Genomic DNA, 19,212 nt, shown 5'->3' with positions numbered 1-19,212 from the left:
CAGATGGAGTCCCGGGGCAGGATGTCTAGGGAAGGGAATTGTCCAGACCTTTTAGCTGCTCTGGGTTGGATACATAACAAGGATGGGCAAAAGCAGAAGTGAACCTGTGTCCTGGGAGTCGAAATAAACAGCTTCAGTCAATCACAGGGGTAAACTAGGAGAGAGGAAAAATAGGACAGGTTCAAGGGCTTTGAGAAATCAGAGTTTGTACTCAAATGCATTTTTTTCCTTTTCTCAAAATGCTGCTGAGCAGGAGCTCTCTACATAAGATGTATGTAGAATAAGATGTCTGTATACATGATATAGAGTATATAAAATCATATATAATGGGATATATGTAATAAATAAGGATATCAATGTATAGATAGGCAGATAAGATATGTGTAGGAAGGGCACCTGGGTGGCTCAGTCAGTGAAGCGTCTGCCTTCGACTCAGGTCACTGCTCTCAGGGTCCTGGGATGGAGCCCCATGTGCGGCTCCCTGCTCACTGGGGAGGCTGCTTCTCCCTCTCTCTGCCTCTCCCCCTGCTCATGCACTCGCTTGCTCTGTCTCTCTCAAATGAATAAATTAAAAAATATATATTTTGAAAAAAGATGTAGGTGCGATCTACATTTCATCCAAACATCTGCAAATAAAATCACATAACGTGCAGTGGGATTGGGTGTTTGGACATCTGGATCCCTCTAAGCGCTGGGGACTGTTAGGGCACCGAGTCCTCCGTGCGGAAGGGTGAGAAACGAGATCTGCTCGTCCTTCTCGGGCCCTACCCAGATTCTTACTCGACCCGAGACTGCCAACTCTGCTTTCCAGCTCCAGAAGCGGCCCCTGTCTCCCGGGGGACCGAGCGGTCCTCGGGGCTGGGATCGGAGCCAGAGGCACCCAGTTTCGGAGCGAGGACCGCGGGTGTAAGGAGGGTCGCGCCCGGTGTCGGGGGACGTCTGGGCGCCGCTCCCGTGCAGGCCGGGTCCGCCCGGAGTCAGGCGCTCCCCGGAAACCCTCGCAGCCGCGTCTGTCCGTTCGCGATCCCGGAAACACCCCGAGAGCGCAGGGTCTGAGGAGGCCCTTTGCGGGACCGGTCCACCGCCGGACATCGTTGGCAGACCCGCTTTGGCTGTGCTACCTCCTCTGTCTATTTTCAAAGTTGATTTATTCTCAAGATTTTTTTTTCTTTTTTCTTTTTTTTTTAGTAACCTCGGACACCCGGTGTGGGGCTCAAGCTCGCCACCCACACCGAGCCTCAGGCTCCTCCCCGAGAGTCGGGAGCCCCCATTCGTCCTCTTTAAAAAATGCATGAATTAAACGGGAGACGGACAGGCCAAGCCATCTAATTTGTTGTCCTTTGTGGAAACTCCCCGGGGTGGAGCACCCGAGGGAGCCCGAGGCCGGCCCCGCCCCGCCGATCGCGCGGGCCAGGCCCCTGCCCCGCCCCGCCCCGCCCCCTGCCGTTGACGGGTGCTATCGCTCCGCCCCTGGCTCTGTGATTGGTCTGCCGCTTCCCCGCAAGCTTTCCCAACTGGCTGGGGGCGCTCCCGCCCCGCCCACTGGACGGCCGTTGCCCGGGCGACGCAGGCTGCGGCGTTTCCGCATCCACTGGGAGTGCGAGGTGGGCTTGGGCCCTAGCCGCGGCGAGTGAAGTCTTCTCGGGCCGTGCGGGTCGCACTCAACGGAGACCCTCGGCGGGCGGGTGAGCTGGGCAGGGGGCGGCAGGGGGCGCCAGCGGGCGGCAGGGGGCGGGGCCGAGGGGGAGGGCGGGGCCATCTGTCACCACGGACCCGGAGGGGCCCCCGCGCCCCGCCGTGATCCCGCGTGGACGTGCCCCTGCGGTGGACCTGGTGTGGACGGGCGCCCGCGGTATACCGGGTGCAGGCGTCCCCGCTGTGTCCCCGCGGACTCCGCTGCCCCGCAGCGTGCGCGCGTGTCGTGCCCCGTCTGTGCACTGGCGAGCGTGCGCCCCCCGTGCCCCGCCGCACACCAGCTCGCACGCGCCCGGCTGCGATCCCGCGCGGTCGGGGACGCTCTTGCTGAACGACGGGACGCCTGCGCGCCTGCAGGTGGAGGAGGCCTGGACAGGAGGTCCCGGCACTTATCCTCGGCTGCGTGGCCCCGTGGCGTCCCCGGCCCACCCGACAGCACCCGGTCCGCGTGGCGCCCCCGGCATGAGGAACACGAGCAAGGAGTTGCAGGGCGCGGCCGGCCGCCACGCCCCCTGCGGTGAGTGACCCGCAGCCTCCGCCCCGCTGAGCCCCGCTCTGCTCCGGGGCAGGGGCCCGCAGGTAGTGCTGCTCCTGCGCCTCAGGGTCAAAGCAGCTTAAAGGGAAACAGGGAGAGTAAAGTGGGAGGGGCACCCAGAACCCAGCTAGTCTCCATGTTCCCCGCAAGAACGCCGGCCTCCTACTGTTGCCTCCGCTGGTGGAGGGTGGAGGGTCTCCGTCCTGTGATGGTCGGACCCGGGGTGAGCCTCAACTGTCTCCGGGAATGTAAGCACTTCCATTTACATCCCATTTCCTGGATGCTCTGCATCCCAGAGCATCTCGTGAACTCTCTTCTGCTGGTGATTTATGCCCCCGCCCAGTTAACCACGTCTTGGGATTTTCGTGGCTGGGCGCAGAGAAGGATTGGGTGGAGGGTTCTGGGGGCCAGCTGGGCAGAAGGGAGGGAAGGAGAGCTGGGTGCTGTGGTCTGTCTGTGCCTCTTGTCTTGATTCCTCCCCTTCTTGGAAAGGTGGAAAGAAAGGCTGGAGAAGGGGGGCTCAGGTGCCCTCCGGGGAGCCTCGGGGTGGGAGCTGGTGGGCACCTGCAGTGCCCGCATCTGCTCAGAAGTGGCCTTCTCATTCCTAAAGGAGCTGGTGACCTAGTCCAGAGCTCTGTCATTGCCATTGGTGACACCGTGGGTGTGCTGGGGGCTGGGTGTGTAGTGGGTGGGGGTGGGGCAGCTGACCGGGTCTCCTTCTCCACTGTGGGCTCTCAGCCTCTTTGTGACTTCCCCCAGCCTTAGTGGACTCTTCTGTATACAGGACATCAGAGGACACTGACAAGGGCCAGGCACTTCTGTACACTAACATTTAACCTCAAAACAACTCGACATTGTATCATTAACCCCGGTTTTTAGACGTGGGCACTAAAGCACAGAGAGTTTTAGGAAGCTGTCCAAGGTCACACATCTCATGGGGGCTCCTCTGTCCAGGCCTTGCAAGGCTGCAGCTGTCCAAAGGCAGGAGAATGGCCATCAGCCACCAGAGCTCCAGCGTAAGTGGGCATTAAACACTGCCTTGGACTAGAGTTCCGGGTGGCTCACTTGGTTAAGCCTCCAGCTGCTGGTTTCTGCTTGGGGCATGATCTCAAAGTCCTGGGATCGAGTCCTACACCTGCTCCTGTGTTCAGCCGGGAGTCTGCTTGACATTCTCTCTCACTCTCCCTGCCCCGCTCCTCCACCCAACACCCTGCTCTCTCTTTCTCTGTCAAATAAATACACAGATCTTTAAAAAGGAAATCTACATGATACCCAGCACTGCTGGTAAAAATAAAACAAACAAAAAGAAATCTACACGGGTGGTAATTGATCACAGTAGTACTGGTAGTAATTGCTGTACAAGTACCAGTAATTTCTAAGTGATAGAAGCTACCAGACAGTTCTCATTCCTTTCACCGCGTGTGTGTGTGTGTGTGTGTGTGTGTGTGTGCATGCGCGCAAGCATGCCTGTGTGTGAACTCCTTTGCATGCAGTTATGAATGCCTGGAGTAGAGCTCAGTGCCTGCCCAAAGCTTCCAGTAATGAGAAGTGCAAGATACACCATTCTCTGTGGATTAATTAGTAATGAAAACACAGAGGACAAATAAAGCAAGAAGTGCATGCCTTCCCTCTAAAAGGGAAAATATTTGATGAGAGTAGGAAGCTGCTTAGTTCTTTCTCCTAAGTCTTAAATTACCTGTGAGCTTCTGCTCCATTCTTAAACCTTTCTTAATGCTTTTTTTCATTCTCAATAGTAAGATGTTGATTCAGCTAATTGCTGTCCTTTGATATTCAAATATTTTGTTATGTTAATTATATTCGTTTTCAGGCAGTGAACACAGTTTTTAGTTAGAGGTAGAAACTGGTTGTTTAAGCTTTACCTTTAGAGAACAGATGTTCATGAGATACCTGTGTGTTACATAAATTAATTTTTTAAAAATATTTTGTTTATTTATTTGAGAGAGAGAGTGAGCAAAGGGAGGGGCAAAGAGAGAGAATTTCAAGCAAACTCTGAGCTGAGTGCAGAGCCAGATGCGGGGCTCGATCCCAGGACCCCAAGATCAGGACCTGAGCAGAAACCAAGAGTCAGACACTTAACCAACTGAGCCAGCCAGGGGCCCTCTACATAATTTAATTTATTCAGCACAGTTTTCCTGTGATCCTACCGTATTAGAGTTCTCCAGATCAATGGATCCAACAGTGCATCTCTCTGTCATTAATCGGCTATCTATCATCTGTCTATGGACCATCTATCTATCTAAAGGTTTATTTTAAGGACCCGGCTCACACAGTCGTGTGGCTGGAGGCTGAGCCCAGAGAAGAGCTTATGTTGCATTTGGAGTCTAAAAGCTGCTTAGAGGCAGAACTGCACCCCTACCCCGGGAACCTCAGTCTTTTTCTCGCAAGACCTTCAACTGATTTGATGAGGCCCACCACATGATGGAGGGTGATCTGCTTTAATCAGAGTCCACTGCTGTAAATGTTAATTTCACCTAAAAATGCCTTCAGAGAAGTCTGCGTGTCCCCGATCTCTTTCTTCTGTGGGATCACAGTGGGCACCGATAACTGCAGGTCTGGGGTTCTGTTTTCACCTCTCCCTCCCAGCAGGGGCAGGTGTTCCCAAAGCAGCCTGTAGGGCTGTTTCCTGGATGCCCCTACCTCCTGTGCCCACTTCGGGGCTCCATGGCTCTGCTGATGCCATGTTCACTGCACTGCCCGTGGCCCCCCTGTCCGTGGGGCACAGAGCAGGAGGGGAAGAAGGACAGACAGCAGGCTGCCTTCCTCTCCCTTCCTTCTTCCTTCCCATGTTGCCCCTCCTCCTGCTCATGGCCCCCACCCACAGGAGTGGCACCCCTTCCGTCTATGCTCATCATGCTGCTGCTCTGTGGGACTCACTTGACGTTCCCGGGGAGCCAGACTCAGCCTTGTCCCCTGCCTGGGACCTGCGGTGGCTTTCTGTTACACCTGGCTGCCAGGCTGAGGTCTTGGCCTCCTTCGGTCTCCTTGCTCTTGGGACCTCTCACTCGGTCCCACTGTGGCCTCTGGCATAGGCCTTGGGAGCAGCGCGGTGGGCCAATGGAGGTGTGGGGGCATCACGTAGGGAGGTCCCCAGAGGAGGCTTCCCCGAGGGCCGGCCTGCCTCTTCCTGCCCGGGTCAGATCTGGGCAGTGCCACTTCTGGCCTGGGCTATGTGTCTCAGCGTCATTCATCTGCTGAGCTCAGCAGATCTGGCCCAGCCTTGGTCCCATGCCCCCCACGCTAACCTGTGGTGTTGTGTCTTAGGATTCTTCGAGAATGTGCACTCTCCAATATATCCAGAAATGCCGGTTACTCCCAGTTCCCCGGAGGAGAGAGACCCAGGACGCACAGACACAGGGGGATTGGGACACATTGGAGGAGGCCCTCGTACCACTGCTTTGGAGCAGAGGTGCAGCCTGGGGCAGAGGAACACAGGGTCTCATATAAGGAACTCTTCCTTCTGGCGGGACCAACAGCTGGCATGCCAGTGGGCTCCGGAGACTGGTGCCTACAAGCTCACTGCAGGTGTTCCCAAGGGGGTGGTGATGTCTCACATGCTGATGTGCCATGCCGTGGGAGTTTCTCCTGTGCTAATGTCCTGTGGTGATGTCTCTTATGCTTATGTCCTGTGGAGGCTGAGATGCTCTCCATGGCGTGGCTGTGTTGTAGGCAGTGCAGCAAGCCAACCTGAACTTGGTGTAATTAATTGGCCCTCGGCCACCTCTTTTCTAGACTGGTATTACCACCTTCCCGTGAAGCGGTCTGACAAGCCCGTGGATGTCCCACCGGCCTCCCAGATCCCGGGCCTCAGTGATCTGAAGGAGCCTCCCAATGGACACCTGCCTGGGCCCCGGAGGTACTGGGTAAAAGAAACAGACTCCGAGTACGTAAAGCTTGCGAAGCAAGGCGGCCGGCCCGGTAAGCAGCCCACGCGCGCCCCAGGGTCTCCGCTGCGTGGGCCAAGATTATTGGCTAGTTTTGGTCCTCATGGTTCCATGTGAAAATACCTGTAATGTCTCTGAGTTCTGCCCCAGGCCAGTGGACATTGAGGGTCAGGCCACAGCCTGGGGTGGGTGTGGCCCGTAGGATGTCTCCTCTTTAAAGGTAAAGACTAAAAAGACCGAAATTGCGGAATTGGCTTGCGAGCGACCCTGTGTTAGAGTCTCCGCCCCCATCCTGGTGGTCCAGGTGTAGAGGGTCCCCAGAAGCAGTCCACCTCCCCAGAGAGCCTCTGCCTGCAGTTCTGTAGCCTTGCTGGGGAAACCAGTTCTCGAGCTGCTGGAGCGTGGGCTCCTGTGGTTTATGATCACAGCCCTTACCCGGTGTGTTGGTGCATCTCAACACCAAGGTCACAGATGCGTTTCAGCGGCGGTGCTGGTGAGCATCCACCTCGGTCTTCGGTTTAGCTGAGAACATGCTGCCTATTGAGCTCATACAGATCGCTAGTGAGGGGCAGGGCTCAGGCCCTGTGGTAAGGGATGCTAAGAGTCACCGCCTTTCCTGTCCTGTTTCCTGGCCACCATACTTCCCCAGGAGGTTGTCACAGGTGGTGGGAAACAGCCCTGCAACACCCAGGCTTGGATGTTCAGGAACCCAAAACTCACCATCCCGCATCCGTCCAAGTCAGGCCAGGCCAGGACAGGACCTGCAGTGCTCCTCTACCCTCTTTCCCACTCCCCGGCCTCGGGGTAAGAGAAAGTTCCAGGGATAGCCGGAAAAATCTAGATGGGACCTCCGAGTTAGATGACAGGACGGCATCAGCACTGACTTCCCAGTGCAGATCTGGGTGCTGTCATTATATAACACCAGTCTTCCAGAACCTTCCACCCAAGTTCATGGGGGCAGAGGAGGCCACAGGTCTGCGAGGGGCTTCCAAATTGCTCCCCAAACAGCAGTGATGGTGATGACACTAATGAAGGAGGGGAGGGGGAGAAATGCAGCAGATGTGAGCCTCTGGGGAGGCTGGGAAAAGGGTTGGGGGTTCCGGCTGTTCTGGCAACTTTATGGGAAGCTGCCTGCTACTCGTGTGACATGCTCACCCCCGCGGCTTTTTGGCTTTGAGATTTGTTGAAGCACTTCGTCCCCGGGACCAGGAAAGGCTCCCCGGTGGCCTACTCCTTGCCAGACTGGTACATCCACCACAGCAAGCCACCCACGGCCGAGCAGAGACAGTGAGTATCACGGGCTGCCTCCCTCGTCGTTACAGGGAAACTAGCCTGCTCTGCATTTTAGAGATTCTATTTATTTATTTGTCAGAGAGAGTGCGAGCGCATAAGCAGTGGGGGCAGCAGGCAGTGGGAGAAGCAGATTCCCTGCCGAGCAAGGAGCCAGAAACAGGACTCGATCCCAGGACCCTGGGATCATGACCCGAGCTGAAGGCAGATGCTGAACTGAGCCCCCCAGGCGCCCCATTAAGCCAACAGGTCTTGAGTAGGGGCACTGAGAGTGTGAAATGACAGCCCCAGGTGGTACAGCAGCCAGGATGGAATGGGTCAGGGTGCCGCAAAATGGATGACTGCGCAGGGGTCCCAGGGCTGGACCTCCGGGGCTGCTTAGGGGACACGGCTTCAGACCTTGCCTTGTTCCCAGGGCCGGTGACAGTGGCTGGTGAAGCGTTCTTCACACTGAAGGACGCTGGTGCCCTGCGAGGCCAGAAATGCAGACAGTCCCAACCCATGGTGGTCACAGAGCTGTGGGGAGCCCTGTCCCCCAGAGTGTCTGCAGTGTCTACAGAATTCCTGTGTGTGGGCGTGCACACTGTAGCCTCCATGCCCCCTCTCTTGGACTGGGAGGCTCTGGGAGAAACCACTTCCCTTGGCTTTCCTGTGGGGCTTGGGACACAGGAGTACAGATGGCCTAAGTTGTCATCCCATGTCCCTGGAAGGCTCTGCCTGTGGTCACATGCACTTTCATCTTGGGGGCTCCTGTCCCCCGTAATTTAAAGCTCACCCTTGGCCAACGCAGCTGAGCTCTGATTGGAGCAAAGCAGAGAGGAGAGAGAAGGAGGCAGGAGAGGGCCTGACCCCACTGCCAGGGAGTGACCGGTGGGGCTGGGTTTCTGCACTGTCCATCCATCCTGTGACCTGTCCCTTGTTTGGACACGTGACCAAGGGGGCACCTAGCTGTCCCGTGGCTGTGAGGAAACTGAGCATCCTTGAGGCCTTCTGCAGCCCAGGGGGCAGCTGCTCTAGCTGGGGCCCGAGCCCACGGACGGGGTGTTCTGGGAGGGTAGCAGGCAGGTCCTCCTCCCTTCTCCTGGGCCACGTGCACTGCCCCTGCCACTGTATTCCTGGCTGTCCTCGTCCCAGGTGGGGAAGCAGGAAGCATGGCTGTCCCTCCCATCCTGTGTGCCCTTGCCAATCTTCCAAGCTTCCTAATGGCATTCCCAGCCTGTAGGGGTGAGAGGTAGAGAGGAGAAAGGTTGGAAGCCCAGGAACTGCAGTGGAAATTGTCCCTTTCTCGGACATTCCAGCGCTCCCTTCTGGGCCCTGGGGCTTCTCCTTGTCTGCAGAGAGCCCTAAACATGGGAGGGCTCGCTCTGCCATCCCTGCAGTGAAGCAGGGGGTGCCACACCTGTGGGCTTCTCTTCCTGGGAATTGGGGTCCTGTCTGTAGCCTGCATTCCCAGCCTCTGCCCTCTGCTCCCTGCCCTCTGTACCAGCTTTCCTGGGGGCCTCCAGCCTGCCTCCTTCCTCCCTTTGTGTCAGGGGCAGCGGGAACCCCTTTTTCTCTGTACTTCTTGGTGCTCTGCTGACTTTGTCTGTGTCCCTCCATTCCCCTGCTCGGAGCAGCCCGGGCTCAGCCAGGCGATGCATCCTGGAGGACCGGCCCTCCCCTCCATTCTCCCTTTTCTCCCCTCCTTTCCTCCCCCAGCTGCCGTCCCTGCCCTCTCCATGCCCCTCACTGCTGCCAGGATAAAGTCCCAGCCCTTAGCCCTTAGCCCCCAGCAGTGTGTGGGGGGTGATGACAGAGGACAGTGCTGGCAGGTGCATGTCCCACCCCCCAGCCTCCAGCCGGCCTGAGTGCTGGCCAGTGGAGACAGCACACCAGGCTGGGAGTTTAAGTACTACATTACAAACGACCATGGGGGCGCCTGGGGGCTCAGTCGGTTGAGCTTCCGACTCTTGGATTCAGCTCAGGTCAGGGTCCTCGGATCGAGTCCCGTGTCGGGCTCTGCAATCATTGCAGAGTCTGCTTGGGATTCTCTCTCTCCATCTGCCCCTTCCCCTGCTGGCGTGCTCCCCCCACCTCATCTCTCTCTCTCTCTCAATATAAATAAATAAGGTCTTTTTAAAAATGACCATCAAACAGAAAAATGATATTATTGTTGTGAAATGGCAGATATTGAAGGGGGTCTAGAGAGTTTGAGTGGACAAAGTAGTAGATGATACCGTAACAGAAATAATTAGTTTCTAATTCATCTACTTCAAGAATTCTTAATGTAAGATGCTCTCATTTTGCTTATTATGTCACCTTGTGACCTCTGACTTGGCCTCCGATTCTGGGAAGTAGCCCTGGAAGCGTTAGTCATTCCTTCAGTGGAACCGGGAGGGATGGTCTGCGTGAGCTGGTGTGGGAGGAGGGAAAGGGGTGGTGTTTGCTGTGTGACCCCAGAGAGGGAGGGGGAGGGGAGCAGGGAGGAAAATAGGAAGGATGGAGGAGGGGGAAGTGGTGGAGGGGAAGGAGGGAGGAGGGAGGGGAAGAAGGGTGAAGGAGGGGTGGCCGGGTGGGGAGGAGGGGGAGATGAGGGGGGCCTCAGGTCAGAGCTCTTGTCGCTGCAGGATCCCCACCATCTCCATGCCCGATTACATGGTTTACGAAGAGTTTAACCCCCAGCAGAGCAACGGAAGCTATGAGTCCAGGAGGGGGCCTTTCGACTTCGACGTGAAAACGGTTTGGCAGAGGGAAGCCGAGGACCGTGAGAAAGAGAAGAAAAAGGTGAGGGCCAGGCGCCCGCGGGGCTGTGTCATTGCGCTTGCCGCTCCCTGAAGAAGCTGACACTGGGTCTCTTGTCGCCACAACACTGATAGCTCTGTGTTTCCTTGTTTAAAAGACTTACTTATTTTAGAGAGGGAACGTGTGTGGGAGGGGAGGGGCAGAGACAGAGTCTCAGGCAGACTCTCTGCTGAGCGGGACCCTGACACGGGCTGGATCCCAGGACGCTGAGATCAGGACCTGAGCCGAAAGCAGGAATCGGCGCTCAAACCACTGAGCCACCCCCGCTCGCCCTCCGTTTTGTATTTTAAATTTGAATTGACTAAAAGACAAGAGGCCATGGTAATTTTTTTTTCTTTTTATGAATATTGACTCTATGGGGTAAGATTACCTTGTACCAGGTGAGTTTTAATTAGCGAATGCTTGTCTGGGTGGCCTCGACATGCCTCTTCCCATTTAGCGTGTATAAAAATGACATTTTGTATTTATTCGTATCCAGTCTCTAAAGGTGTCTATTGTGTTCAAGTCGTTAAGTGAAGATTTTCCTGGAATGCTCTTTTTTTTTTAATTAAGTTCTTTTTTATTTTTATTTTTTAAAGAGTTTATTTATTTATACATTAAAAGAGCAGCTACAAAGTCAAGGGCCATCTCTGGTTTGTGGCGTTGTGGTTGGGGTGTCTCAATTCAGAGGCCTTCTGACCCCCAGGCTGGAGCCCCACTGTCAGGACCAAGCACTGGCCACCGATGCTCCAGCACCAAGGTCTTGATTCTCGGTACATGGGGTAGGGAGAGTGGGGTTCCTGGCCTGGACCATCTGTGCCTGACTCCCAGGCTTGGCTTCTCCATGTCCTGATTTGAGGAGAACTGCTGACTTTGGGGACTCAAGCAGTTGAACCCCGCATAGAATGTCAGGTGTCTGCCATGGGCTGTCTGGTCCTCCTCAGAACACCCCCACCCTCCGGCCATGGTTCTGGCTTCTGCTCTGCTGCACAATCAATGAAGCGGACAGTTTTTAGGACCAGGTCCATGTCTTGGTGATACACAAGCAGCTACACCGTTGATTGATAAAGGACATCTTTGGGAGTTAACCACAGCCACCGTGTGCATCTAGAGGACCTTGAAATGCTAAATGCTGTACTGGCCCCAAATCCCGTAGGGTTTCCAAGCCATGGACCAAAGCCATGTGGGGCTGAACCCAGGGCAGGAAGCAAGCCCGTGTGGGCCGCCATACTTAAGGAGGCGGGGTGCCTGTGGGCTGTGGTTGAAGACACCAACATGGCAGACCAACATGGTGGACAGTTGGGTTCCAGAAAGGAGGTGTGGGGTGCCAGCTGGGGGTATGGGCGCCCTGTCAGGGGGCTTAGAGAGCCCAGATGTATCTTCATCACCCATTTCTGTGCATAGCAGACTGCACGGAACCAGGGGACTTCTTGTGTTTTTTTTCTCCCTGTGTCCCACTGGACCTTTGGCACAGCTAGAGTGTGACCTTGAATGTAGATGGAAGTGTGCGCCATATTAAGCTAGGATTTGATGGGTGTCCATCCCCAGCCTCTCTTGAGGGCCTGGCTGTCCTGCCCCTTGTACCCCAGACCCCCCATGACTGGGCCTCAGGGAGTGAGCTGGGACATGGAGCTTTCCCGGCTGTGGCCCCTAACTTGCTACATGGCAGACCCAGGAGCATATTTAGGGTAAAATGCTCCCCATGGGCGACCAGCATTGTGGGGTCTCACTTACCTCTGGGGTAATTGGGCTAGAGCAGGTCTCCCTTTCTGAAAGGCCCCCTTCTCCCCTGTAAATGCTGGCGGTACCTTTGTAGGCTCTGTTTTTTGCTTTTTGTTGTTTTTCTTTTGTTTTCCTATAGCATTTCCCCCTATTTTGTGATGCTGTAATTGAGATGCAGGAAATCCACACTCTTCCCGGGTACTGTTCTGTGGGTTCAATAAGCATGTAGCCACCACAGCTAGGAAGGCACTGAGCTCTTCCGTCACCCCCAAAGGTCCCAGCCCCTTCACAGCCAGGCTGAGCTGCTGCCGTGGAATCGTGGGTCCTGGCTGAGGTGTGACTGTCACATGGGACGCTTGCTGAGCTGTGTTTTCCTGGGGTTTTGGCCTGAGGAGTCATGACCTCACCCCAGGATTGTACTATCCTGTGTGTCCTCTTGCCTTTCTGGAACTGTCCTCCTTCAGTGTCTGAGCATCTGTCCTGCAACCATGGTTCTGTGTGTTTCTTCACACAGGTGAGGCTCCCAGCCATTAACTCAAAGTACCCGAGCAAAGTGGGGACCCCGCTCGGCCCCAGAGACCCTGCAGGAGGCAAACTCTCCTTTCCTCCCATGTAAGTGCACGGGCAGTGCCGACGCGTCTGGGGCAGGCTCGGGTTTGGGCTCTTTGGTCCTCCATCTAGAGGACAAAGGGACAGTAATGACAACAAGGCACTGGGCAGTCGGTGGCCTGACGATGCCCACTTCCTGGGAACACCTTTCAGTGATACGGCTTTGATGTCACATCCCCATGGACTGGCCTCATCCCCTGGCATCTGTCAGGCCCTTGTGGAGTGCAGCTGCCCTCCTCCATGTCTGGACCGTGTGGGTGCCCAACTTTTCCAACCAGCTGCTTTGCCTCCATGAGCCCGTGTCCTACCCAAGGCACCCCCCAGGGACCCTGTCCTCACTGAGGCTTGCCATTTATTTATTTAGTTTTATTTTTAAATTTTTTAAAAAAGATCTTATCCATTTATTTTTTGAGAGGGGGTTGGAGAGGGAGCACAAGCAGGGGGAGGGGCAGAAGGAGAGGGAGAAGCAGACTCCACACTGAGCAGGGAGCCCAATGTGGGACTCATCCCCAGACCCAGGATCATGACCTGTGCCAAAGGCAGATGCTTAATGACTGAGCCACCCAGGTGCCCCAGATAACCTTCTTTCAAAAATTTACTTATTGAAGTCATCTCTACACCCAGCATCGGGCTCGAACTTGACCCTGAGATCAAGAGTCATGTGCTCCACTGACTGAGCCCACTGGACGCCCCCACAGTGCATCATCTTTAAGGTCAAGGAAGAGCTGATGCAGAAAGTGACAGTTTGGTAAAGAAATGGTAGAGTCCAAGCATCGATTAGCCCCTGGGGGAGGCTGGTGTTTGTGAGGGTGATGTCCCTGAGAAACGTGGCATCATCCTCTAATTGGCTGTCATGGGTACAGGTTTTAGAAATGACTAAGCAAGAGTTGACTGGAAGTATGTTTCTGTGCCAGATGGCTCTGTCTGCGACTCTTGATCTTGGGGTTGTGAGTTCAAGTCCCACCTTGGGTGCAGGGATGATTTCAAAACATAAATGAATAAAATAGACTTGTAAAAATGGAGAGAGGGAAATCAAGATAGAGAGAGGAGTATCTGTGTTATGGTTTAAGGGGCAGTAACGCATCTCATTATCCACACGCCCACTGAGACCTGACCTTGACCATTATGACCCTTTGTGCGGAGGTTTGACATTCATTTCTCTCTTTTTGAGGCCTGGTCAAAAAGCCAGTTCACCCACAAACTTTTCCAAACTTATCAGCAATGGCTATAAGGATGAGTGGCTACAGCGAGCTGACTCAGAGAAGAGGAGCCCGCAGACTCCCAGGGCGGTGCCCCCATCTCCATCCACGCAAGAGCCTGAAGGGAGCCAGGATGCAGGGTCGGAGCCGGACCCGGAGGTGCCCGGGGACGCGGAGGACGTCCAAGGTGAGCGCGCCCTGCAGCCCATGTTTGCGGAGGCCTCTGTTCCTTGAGATTTCTTCTCATTGGGTCTTTCACACAGAGTGATTTAAAGACCATGGAAGATCCTACAGAAGGGTGGTGCTCACAGACACACAGGAGGGTCGTATATGTCTCACGCTTCTCTTTATTCCCAGGAACAGCAAAAGTCATGATATCTGTGCCCTTCCATTTTCTTTCAGTTGTCAAAACCTACAGGATCCTCGCCCCACACGTGCACTTCTGGAACCAAAACTCACGGTTCACCCTTGAAATTCCTCCATCTCCCATGTCCCTTACGTTTTGTTATTAAACTCTGAATAGTTTGGAGTAAGTGTCCCTGTCATTAGGTGGTCCAAATCCTGTATTCATTCTGATTTTTCCTGGTCCTGGTAACAGGCAGACTTAATCTTATTTTTGGCCACATCCATTGTAAAGCCCGTCAACCCTGGTGTTGACTTTCCGTGGCTCAGTGATCATTGACCTTTTGTCTGTAGGCAACTAGTTTTTTCTCTCCAGGCTTCATGTCCTTGGTTAAGGAGGAAGGAGCTGTCCAGAGTGCTGCACGTTGACGTCTGTCAGCAGAGTCTCTGCCCACCGTCCCGCCCAGCCCCCGAATGACCCCCATGAGGGCAACGGTGCCTGTGCACCTGCTCAGTGCCCACCCCACGCTCAGCGGCCTGGCTGCCCTGTCAGTGACGTGTCCTGTCTCCACTGTCCTGCTGGATGTGTGACAAGGTCATGCTCAGTGTCGCTAGGAAGTGAACTTGTGAACATTTCCACACTAGCTGTGTTCTGCGGCTTCTTGTTTTAAGTGATGCAGCCTTTTAGTCATTGTAAGTAATTGTTAAAAGTATGATTCTTCTAGGACCAACTCTGTTTTATTAAACTGAACAACTCGCATGCTTGTTCCATATTATAGATGCTCCTTCTCCGAGTGAGTGTTTGCGGAGAAACTGGCTGCATCTGAGTATGAAAAGTGTCTCACACGCACCATTGTTGATGAACATAGTGAAATATGAAGCCGAAGGTGCTGGGCGGCCCTAGATGTTCTTCCCCAGCTGCATGTGCTCCAGCCGCAGCCGAGCCCGCTGTGGCTGTGCTCAGTCGCTTGAGCATCTGAGTCTTGGTTTCGACTCTGGTCGTGATCTCAGGGTTGTGGGATCAAGTCCTGAATTGAGCTCCACGCTCAGTGCGGAGTCTGCCTGACATTCTCTCTCTCCTTCTCCCTCTGTCCCTTCCCTTGCTCTCTCTCTTTCTAAAATAAAGAAATCTTTGAAAATAAATAAATGAGCGAAACCGGCATGACCTGAGAGCGCCAGGAAGGCTGGGGAAGCAGCAGCGCCCCATAACCCAGTGGGATCTGCACGGGGCTGGGTGCACCTGCTTCCACGCTCTGGGTACCTGAGGGTCCCCATGGAGGCTCCTGGCTCCCGCCCTCCCCGGGATTTCTCAGAGGCCACATGTTCTTCCCTTCTGTTTCCTGTTCCTTCTCCTCCCTGTCTTGGCTTTTAACTTGATCCACGACGACAGCCACCCAGAGCTTGCCTTCCCCTTCCGGCTGCCCCTTTCTCAGCCAGGCTGTGGGTTGCTGTTTCCCTCCTTGAGATACAGGACTGTGCTTTTCTTTCTTCCCCTCACTGCAAGTTTTGCTGCCTGTCTCCACGTTTCTGGTGATCTGGGAAGCTGGCCTGTGGCCACTGGCCCAGATTTCTAGTTTGCAAGAGCCAATATGGAGGATGGTGCCCAGGACCTGGTGCAGAGCCAGTAGCCATGCCTTGTCCCCTGGGGCTGGGGAAGCGCCCCCTCCCCCTCCCGCTCAGCGCATCCTTAAGGGGTAGGGAAGCTTGCCAGCAGGTGTAGGCAGAGCGCAGAATGTGGTCAGGGCCCCCGCCTTGTCTAGCCACGCTCAGGGTGGAGATGGAGGTTTCCCAGGTAAGCACTGGGCAGGCAGGTAGGACCCTGCATTTCATTTTCATGTAGACTTCTGGAGTAGTCCTGAAAAATCAGGACTGACACCGGCACTTTTCCGTTCCTTAAAATTAATAGGTTAAAATTCTTAATTCGTAAAAAAATGTCATCTTCACGTCTCTTTCCCCATCAACCATCTTTTCCCTTTGCGTTACAGGAGGAGCCCCACCTCCATCGGCGTCCACGCCTGGAGAGCTCAAGTAAACCCCCACCTGCTCCGCTCCCAGGATCTCCTTCTGATGGCGGATGGGTCTAACTGCATGCCGGCTCTGTTTCTGAGGCTCCTGCTTTATTTGGTGAACATAGGTTCTTAGGAGATCGGCTCTTAGAGCCAACTTGACACCACTGTCGAGACGGTGCAAGTGTTGGGCGCTGCTTCCTGCATCTCTCCAGGATGTGAAGCAGCACACCTCGCTGGCCTGGGATGTTCCAGTGTCTTGGAATCAGCCACTTCCTCCCCGGCCCACCATCATCTGACCTCACCCACTCCCGTGCGAGTTTCCGCTGGCGACATTTCTATTCAAATCAACCATTTAGACTCTACCTAGAAGAAACCCAAAGTCTTTTCCTTTCTTTGGTCCTGCAATATTTGTAGAAATAATTTTTTTCCATTTCAGAAAAATTTAACTCCAGAATATTATGACATAGTTTATACTAAGAAAAGGATTGATTTATTATGCCTTAAGGGTGTAAGCATTTAATGTAGAAGCATGGTAGCATTTGCTGGTTTAAAATGTTTGCTAATATTTTTTGCATAAACTGAAATTTGTAACATTCCACATTTACTATTTTGTATCATTTAGGTAAAACTATGTTTAATTTTAACATTTAATTTAGTAGTCTTAACAAAAATTTTTAAATAATCAGACTGAATTTTCTTATTTTGTAAATTTTGCTACTGTTTATATGCAGGCAATTAGCACGACAGTGTAGTTTTATATTTTGTACATTTAATTCATGAATAAAATAATTTTTCTGGAAGATTTTCAGAAAGCCAAATAATGTCTCAAGCATTTTTTTTTTTTTTTTTTGAGAGAGAGGGAGAGAAAGAGACAGAGTGAGCAGGAACAGGGGGAGGGACAGAGAGAGAGTCTCCAGCAGACTCCCCACTGAGTGCAGAGCCCAAACACGGGGCTTGATCCCATGACCCTGAGATCCTGACTGAAGTGGAAACCAGGAGTCAATACTGAACAGACTGAGCCACCCAGGCACCCCAAGTTCTCAGGTATTTTAACATCTCTCCCAGAATAAACTTGGGATGCACTTACCAACACTTGAAGGAGGGGGAATCCTGCTTCCTACTGGGGCAGCAAACCAGTAGCTAAAGTAGCATCTGGTGCCAGTGCCAGTGCCTCTCCTCCCACTGGGTGGGTGATGATAACCAGCGGTGGGGTGTGAGAGCTCCCCCTGCTGGGCATCTCTCTCCATGCAGAATGATGTTTCCTTTCACCGGTCTTCACAGAACCGACTCCGGATTCTCTCTCTCTCTCTCTCTATCTATATTTATATCTACAATCAAAACTATATCTATGTGGACGAATGTCCAGGGAATTCTGTTGAATAGTAAAAGCCAGTTTGGAAAGGTAAGAGACTCTGTGTGTGTGTGTGTGTGTGTGTGTGTATTTTAATGACACATTTTAGAAATTGAGGACCAATGAGTGGATGCTAGGGTTTAGGGGATGAGGGGTAGGCGCGTGGATAGGGCACCATGGGGGTTCTTTTGGTAAAGAACCCAGGCCCCCGTCAACTTCTGCTACTCTAGTTCTGCAAAATGTTCGCATTGGGGGAAACGGGGTAAAGGGCACAAGACATCCTTCTGTTTTACTCCTTACAGCTCTATCTTAGTCATTCGAGCTGCTGTAGCAAAAACATCACAGCCTAAGAGACTAATACGCAACAGAAACTTGTTGGGGGTATCATTCCCAACTGATAGACCTAGATCGAGCTCAGGTGGGCTCCAGTGACTTACAGAAAGCCAGGGGCTGGCAGGCGTCATGGCCCCAACAGTGGAGTGATTTTCCAGGAGGCAAAGGTCACTATGGGCTGGGCACCAGTTAATAAAGGAAATTTCGGGATTCCTGGATGGACTGGGGGAGAATTCCTAGGTGAGGTAACCGCTCAGAGCCAAACAGTCAGGTGGGAGGGTGTGTGGAACACTGAGACCCTGCAGAGCTGTGTGACAGCAGAGGGGCAGGCGACAGTGTGGGCATGTGGTTATATCTGCCTCTGGGGCCCCAGGCGGGACAATTCCCAGACGTCCTGGCTTTCCTGCCGAGAAGGTCCCTTCCCAGCGTGAGAGACTGCAGATGCTTTTCCTTCTCCATTCCTCCTCACCGACAACCTAAACAACGGCTGTGACCCACGACACAGTTTCACGGCCTGCTGGCAGTCTGGAAACCACCGTTCTCCGATCTTTGACATTTCTGCCTGCTGTCTGAATGCAGGAGAGCAGCTGAGATGGAAAGGGAGAGGTGGCTGGCCCCTAGCCAGGGGTGTGGCCAAGCCAGGAGGAGCCTCAGTTAACAGCTCCGCACTACTCTCAGCTCCTTCTGGGAGCGTTTGAATCAAGCGAACTTAGTCCTCCGTGCTGGTCAGCCAGACAGGAGTGGTCATCCTTCTCCAGTGGCTCTCGTGGCGTCACTTGCTTGTGTGTGAGGCCACTCGGAGCACTTGTCCGCAGATGTCCCAGGCCCTTGGGGCTGGCCCTGCGGGGGTGAGGGCCTGTGTGTCCTTGGCATCTCCGCCTGGAGCCGTGCCTGGAGCGGTTCCTGGAGGTGGCCCGCTGGTGGGCGGGGCTTTCAGGTAGGGTTTAGAAATGGCCACAGTGGCCTTTCCAGTCTGTCCCATTCCTGAGGGGTCAGTTTGACAAACATGTCTTTGGTATTCGATTTGCCAGTTCATGGGCTGCCTCTTAGAAATGGAAGGCAAAGTCCTGAGTGCAGGAGGTCATGGGGTCCCGGGTGGGCACATCTCAGGAGGTGCTCAGGTGCCAAGCTCCCGGGTGGGGTGCTGGGTGCCTGTCCCAGGCACCTGCCCAGTGGCGCGGGTTCGCCTGCAGTATTGGCCTGCTGCCAGGTCCTGCAGTCTCAGCCGGCGACTGACTGACTGAGTCATTTCCCTCTCTGCGCCAGCATCTCCTGGCTTTCTCGTTACTAGCGAGCTCCCGGTATCCAGAGGGTCCCAGAAAAAAGCCCCAGAGAAGGGGCTGGAGAGATCAAGGGACCGCAGCAGACATGGCCCAGCCCCCTTTCCCTGACACCCCCGCTCCCCACCTGGCCCAGGGCTGGTTCCACCTGTTTTTTCTTTCCAGTGGCTCTGGAGCTGGGGGTG

General features: G+C 54.2%; 1 protein-coding gene across 2 annotated transcripts; it reads left to right on the top strand.

Annotated features, from left to right (window-relative positions):
• The first annotated feature begins 1,555 nt into the window (after nucleotides 1–1,555).
• CUNH7orf57 (chromosome unknown C7orf57 homolog) lies at nucleotides 1,556–16,881 on the top strand. Of its 2 annotated transcripts, none has more exons than XM_004739414.3 (8): nucleotides 1,556–1,685; nucleotides 2,053–2,212; nucleotides 5,981–6,166; nucleotides 7,311–7,419; nucleotides 10,029–10,185; nucleotides 12,419–12,516; nucleotides 13,733–13,899; nucleotides 16,040–16,881. In XM_004739414.3, exons 2-8 carry the CDS (start codon nucleotides 2,158–2,160, stop codon nucleotides 16,084–16,086), a joined length of 819 nt encoding a protein of 272 aa, XP_004739471.2. In that variant the 5' UTR covers nucleotides 1,556–1,685; nucleotides 2,053–2,157; the 3' UTR covers nucleotides 16,087–16,881. The 2 variants fall into 2 exon arrangements, with proteins under 2 accessions (XP_004739471.2, XP_004739472.1); XM_004739415.3 differs by having other exon boundaries at nucleotides 13,685–13,899.
• The last annotated feature ends 2,331 nt before the right edge of the window (nucleotides 16,882–19,212 follow it).

Source organism: Mustela putorius, unplaced genomic scaffold (assembly GCF_011764305.1).
Source record: "Mustela putorius furo isolate JIRA1106 unplaced genomic scaffold, ASM1176430v1.1 tig00003845_pilon_pilon_pilon, whole genome shotgun sequence".
Lineage (NCBI taxonomy): Eukaryota > Metazoa > Chordata > Mammalia > Carnivora > Mustelidae > Mustela > Mustela putorius.
Note: the sequence above shows the minus strand (reverse complement) of the source record. Positions and strands in the feature narration are given on the sequence as shown.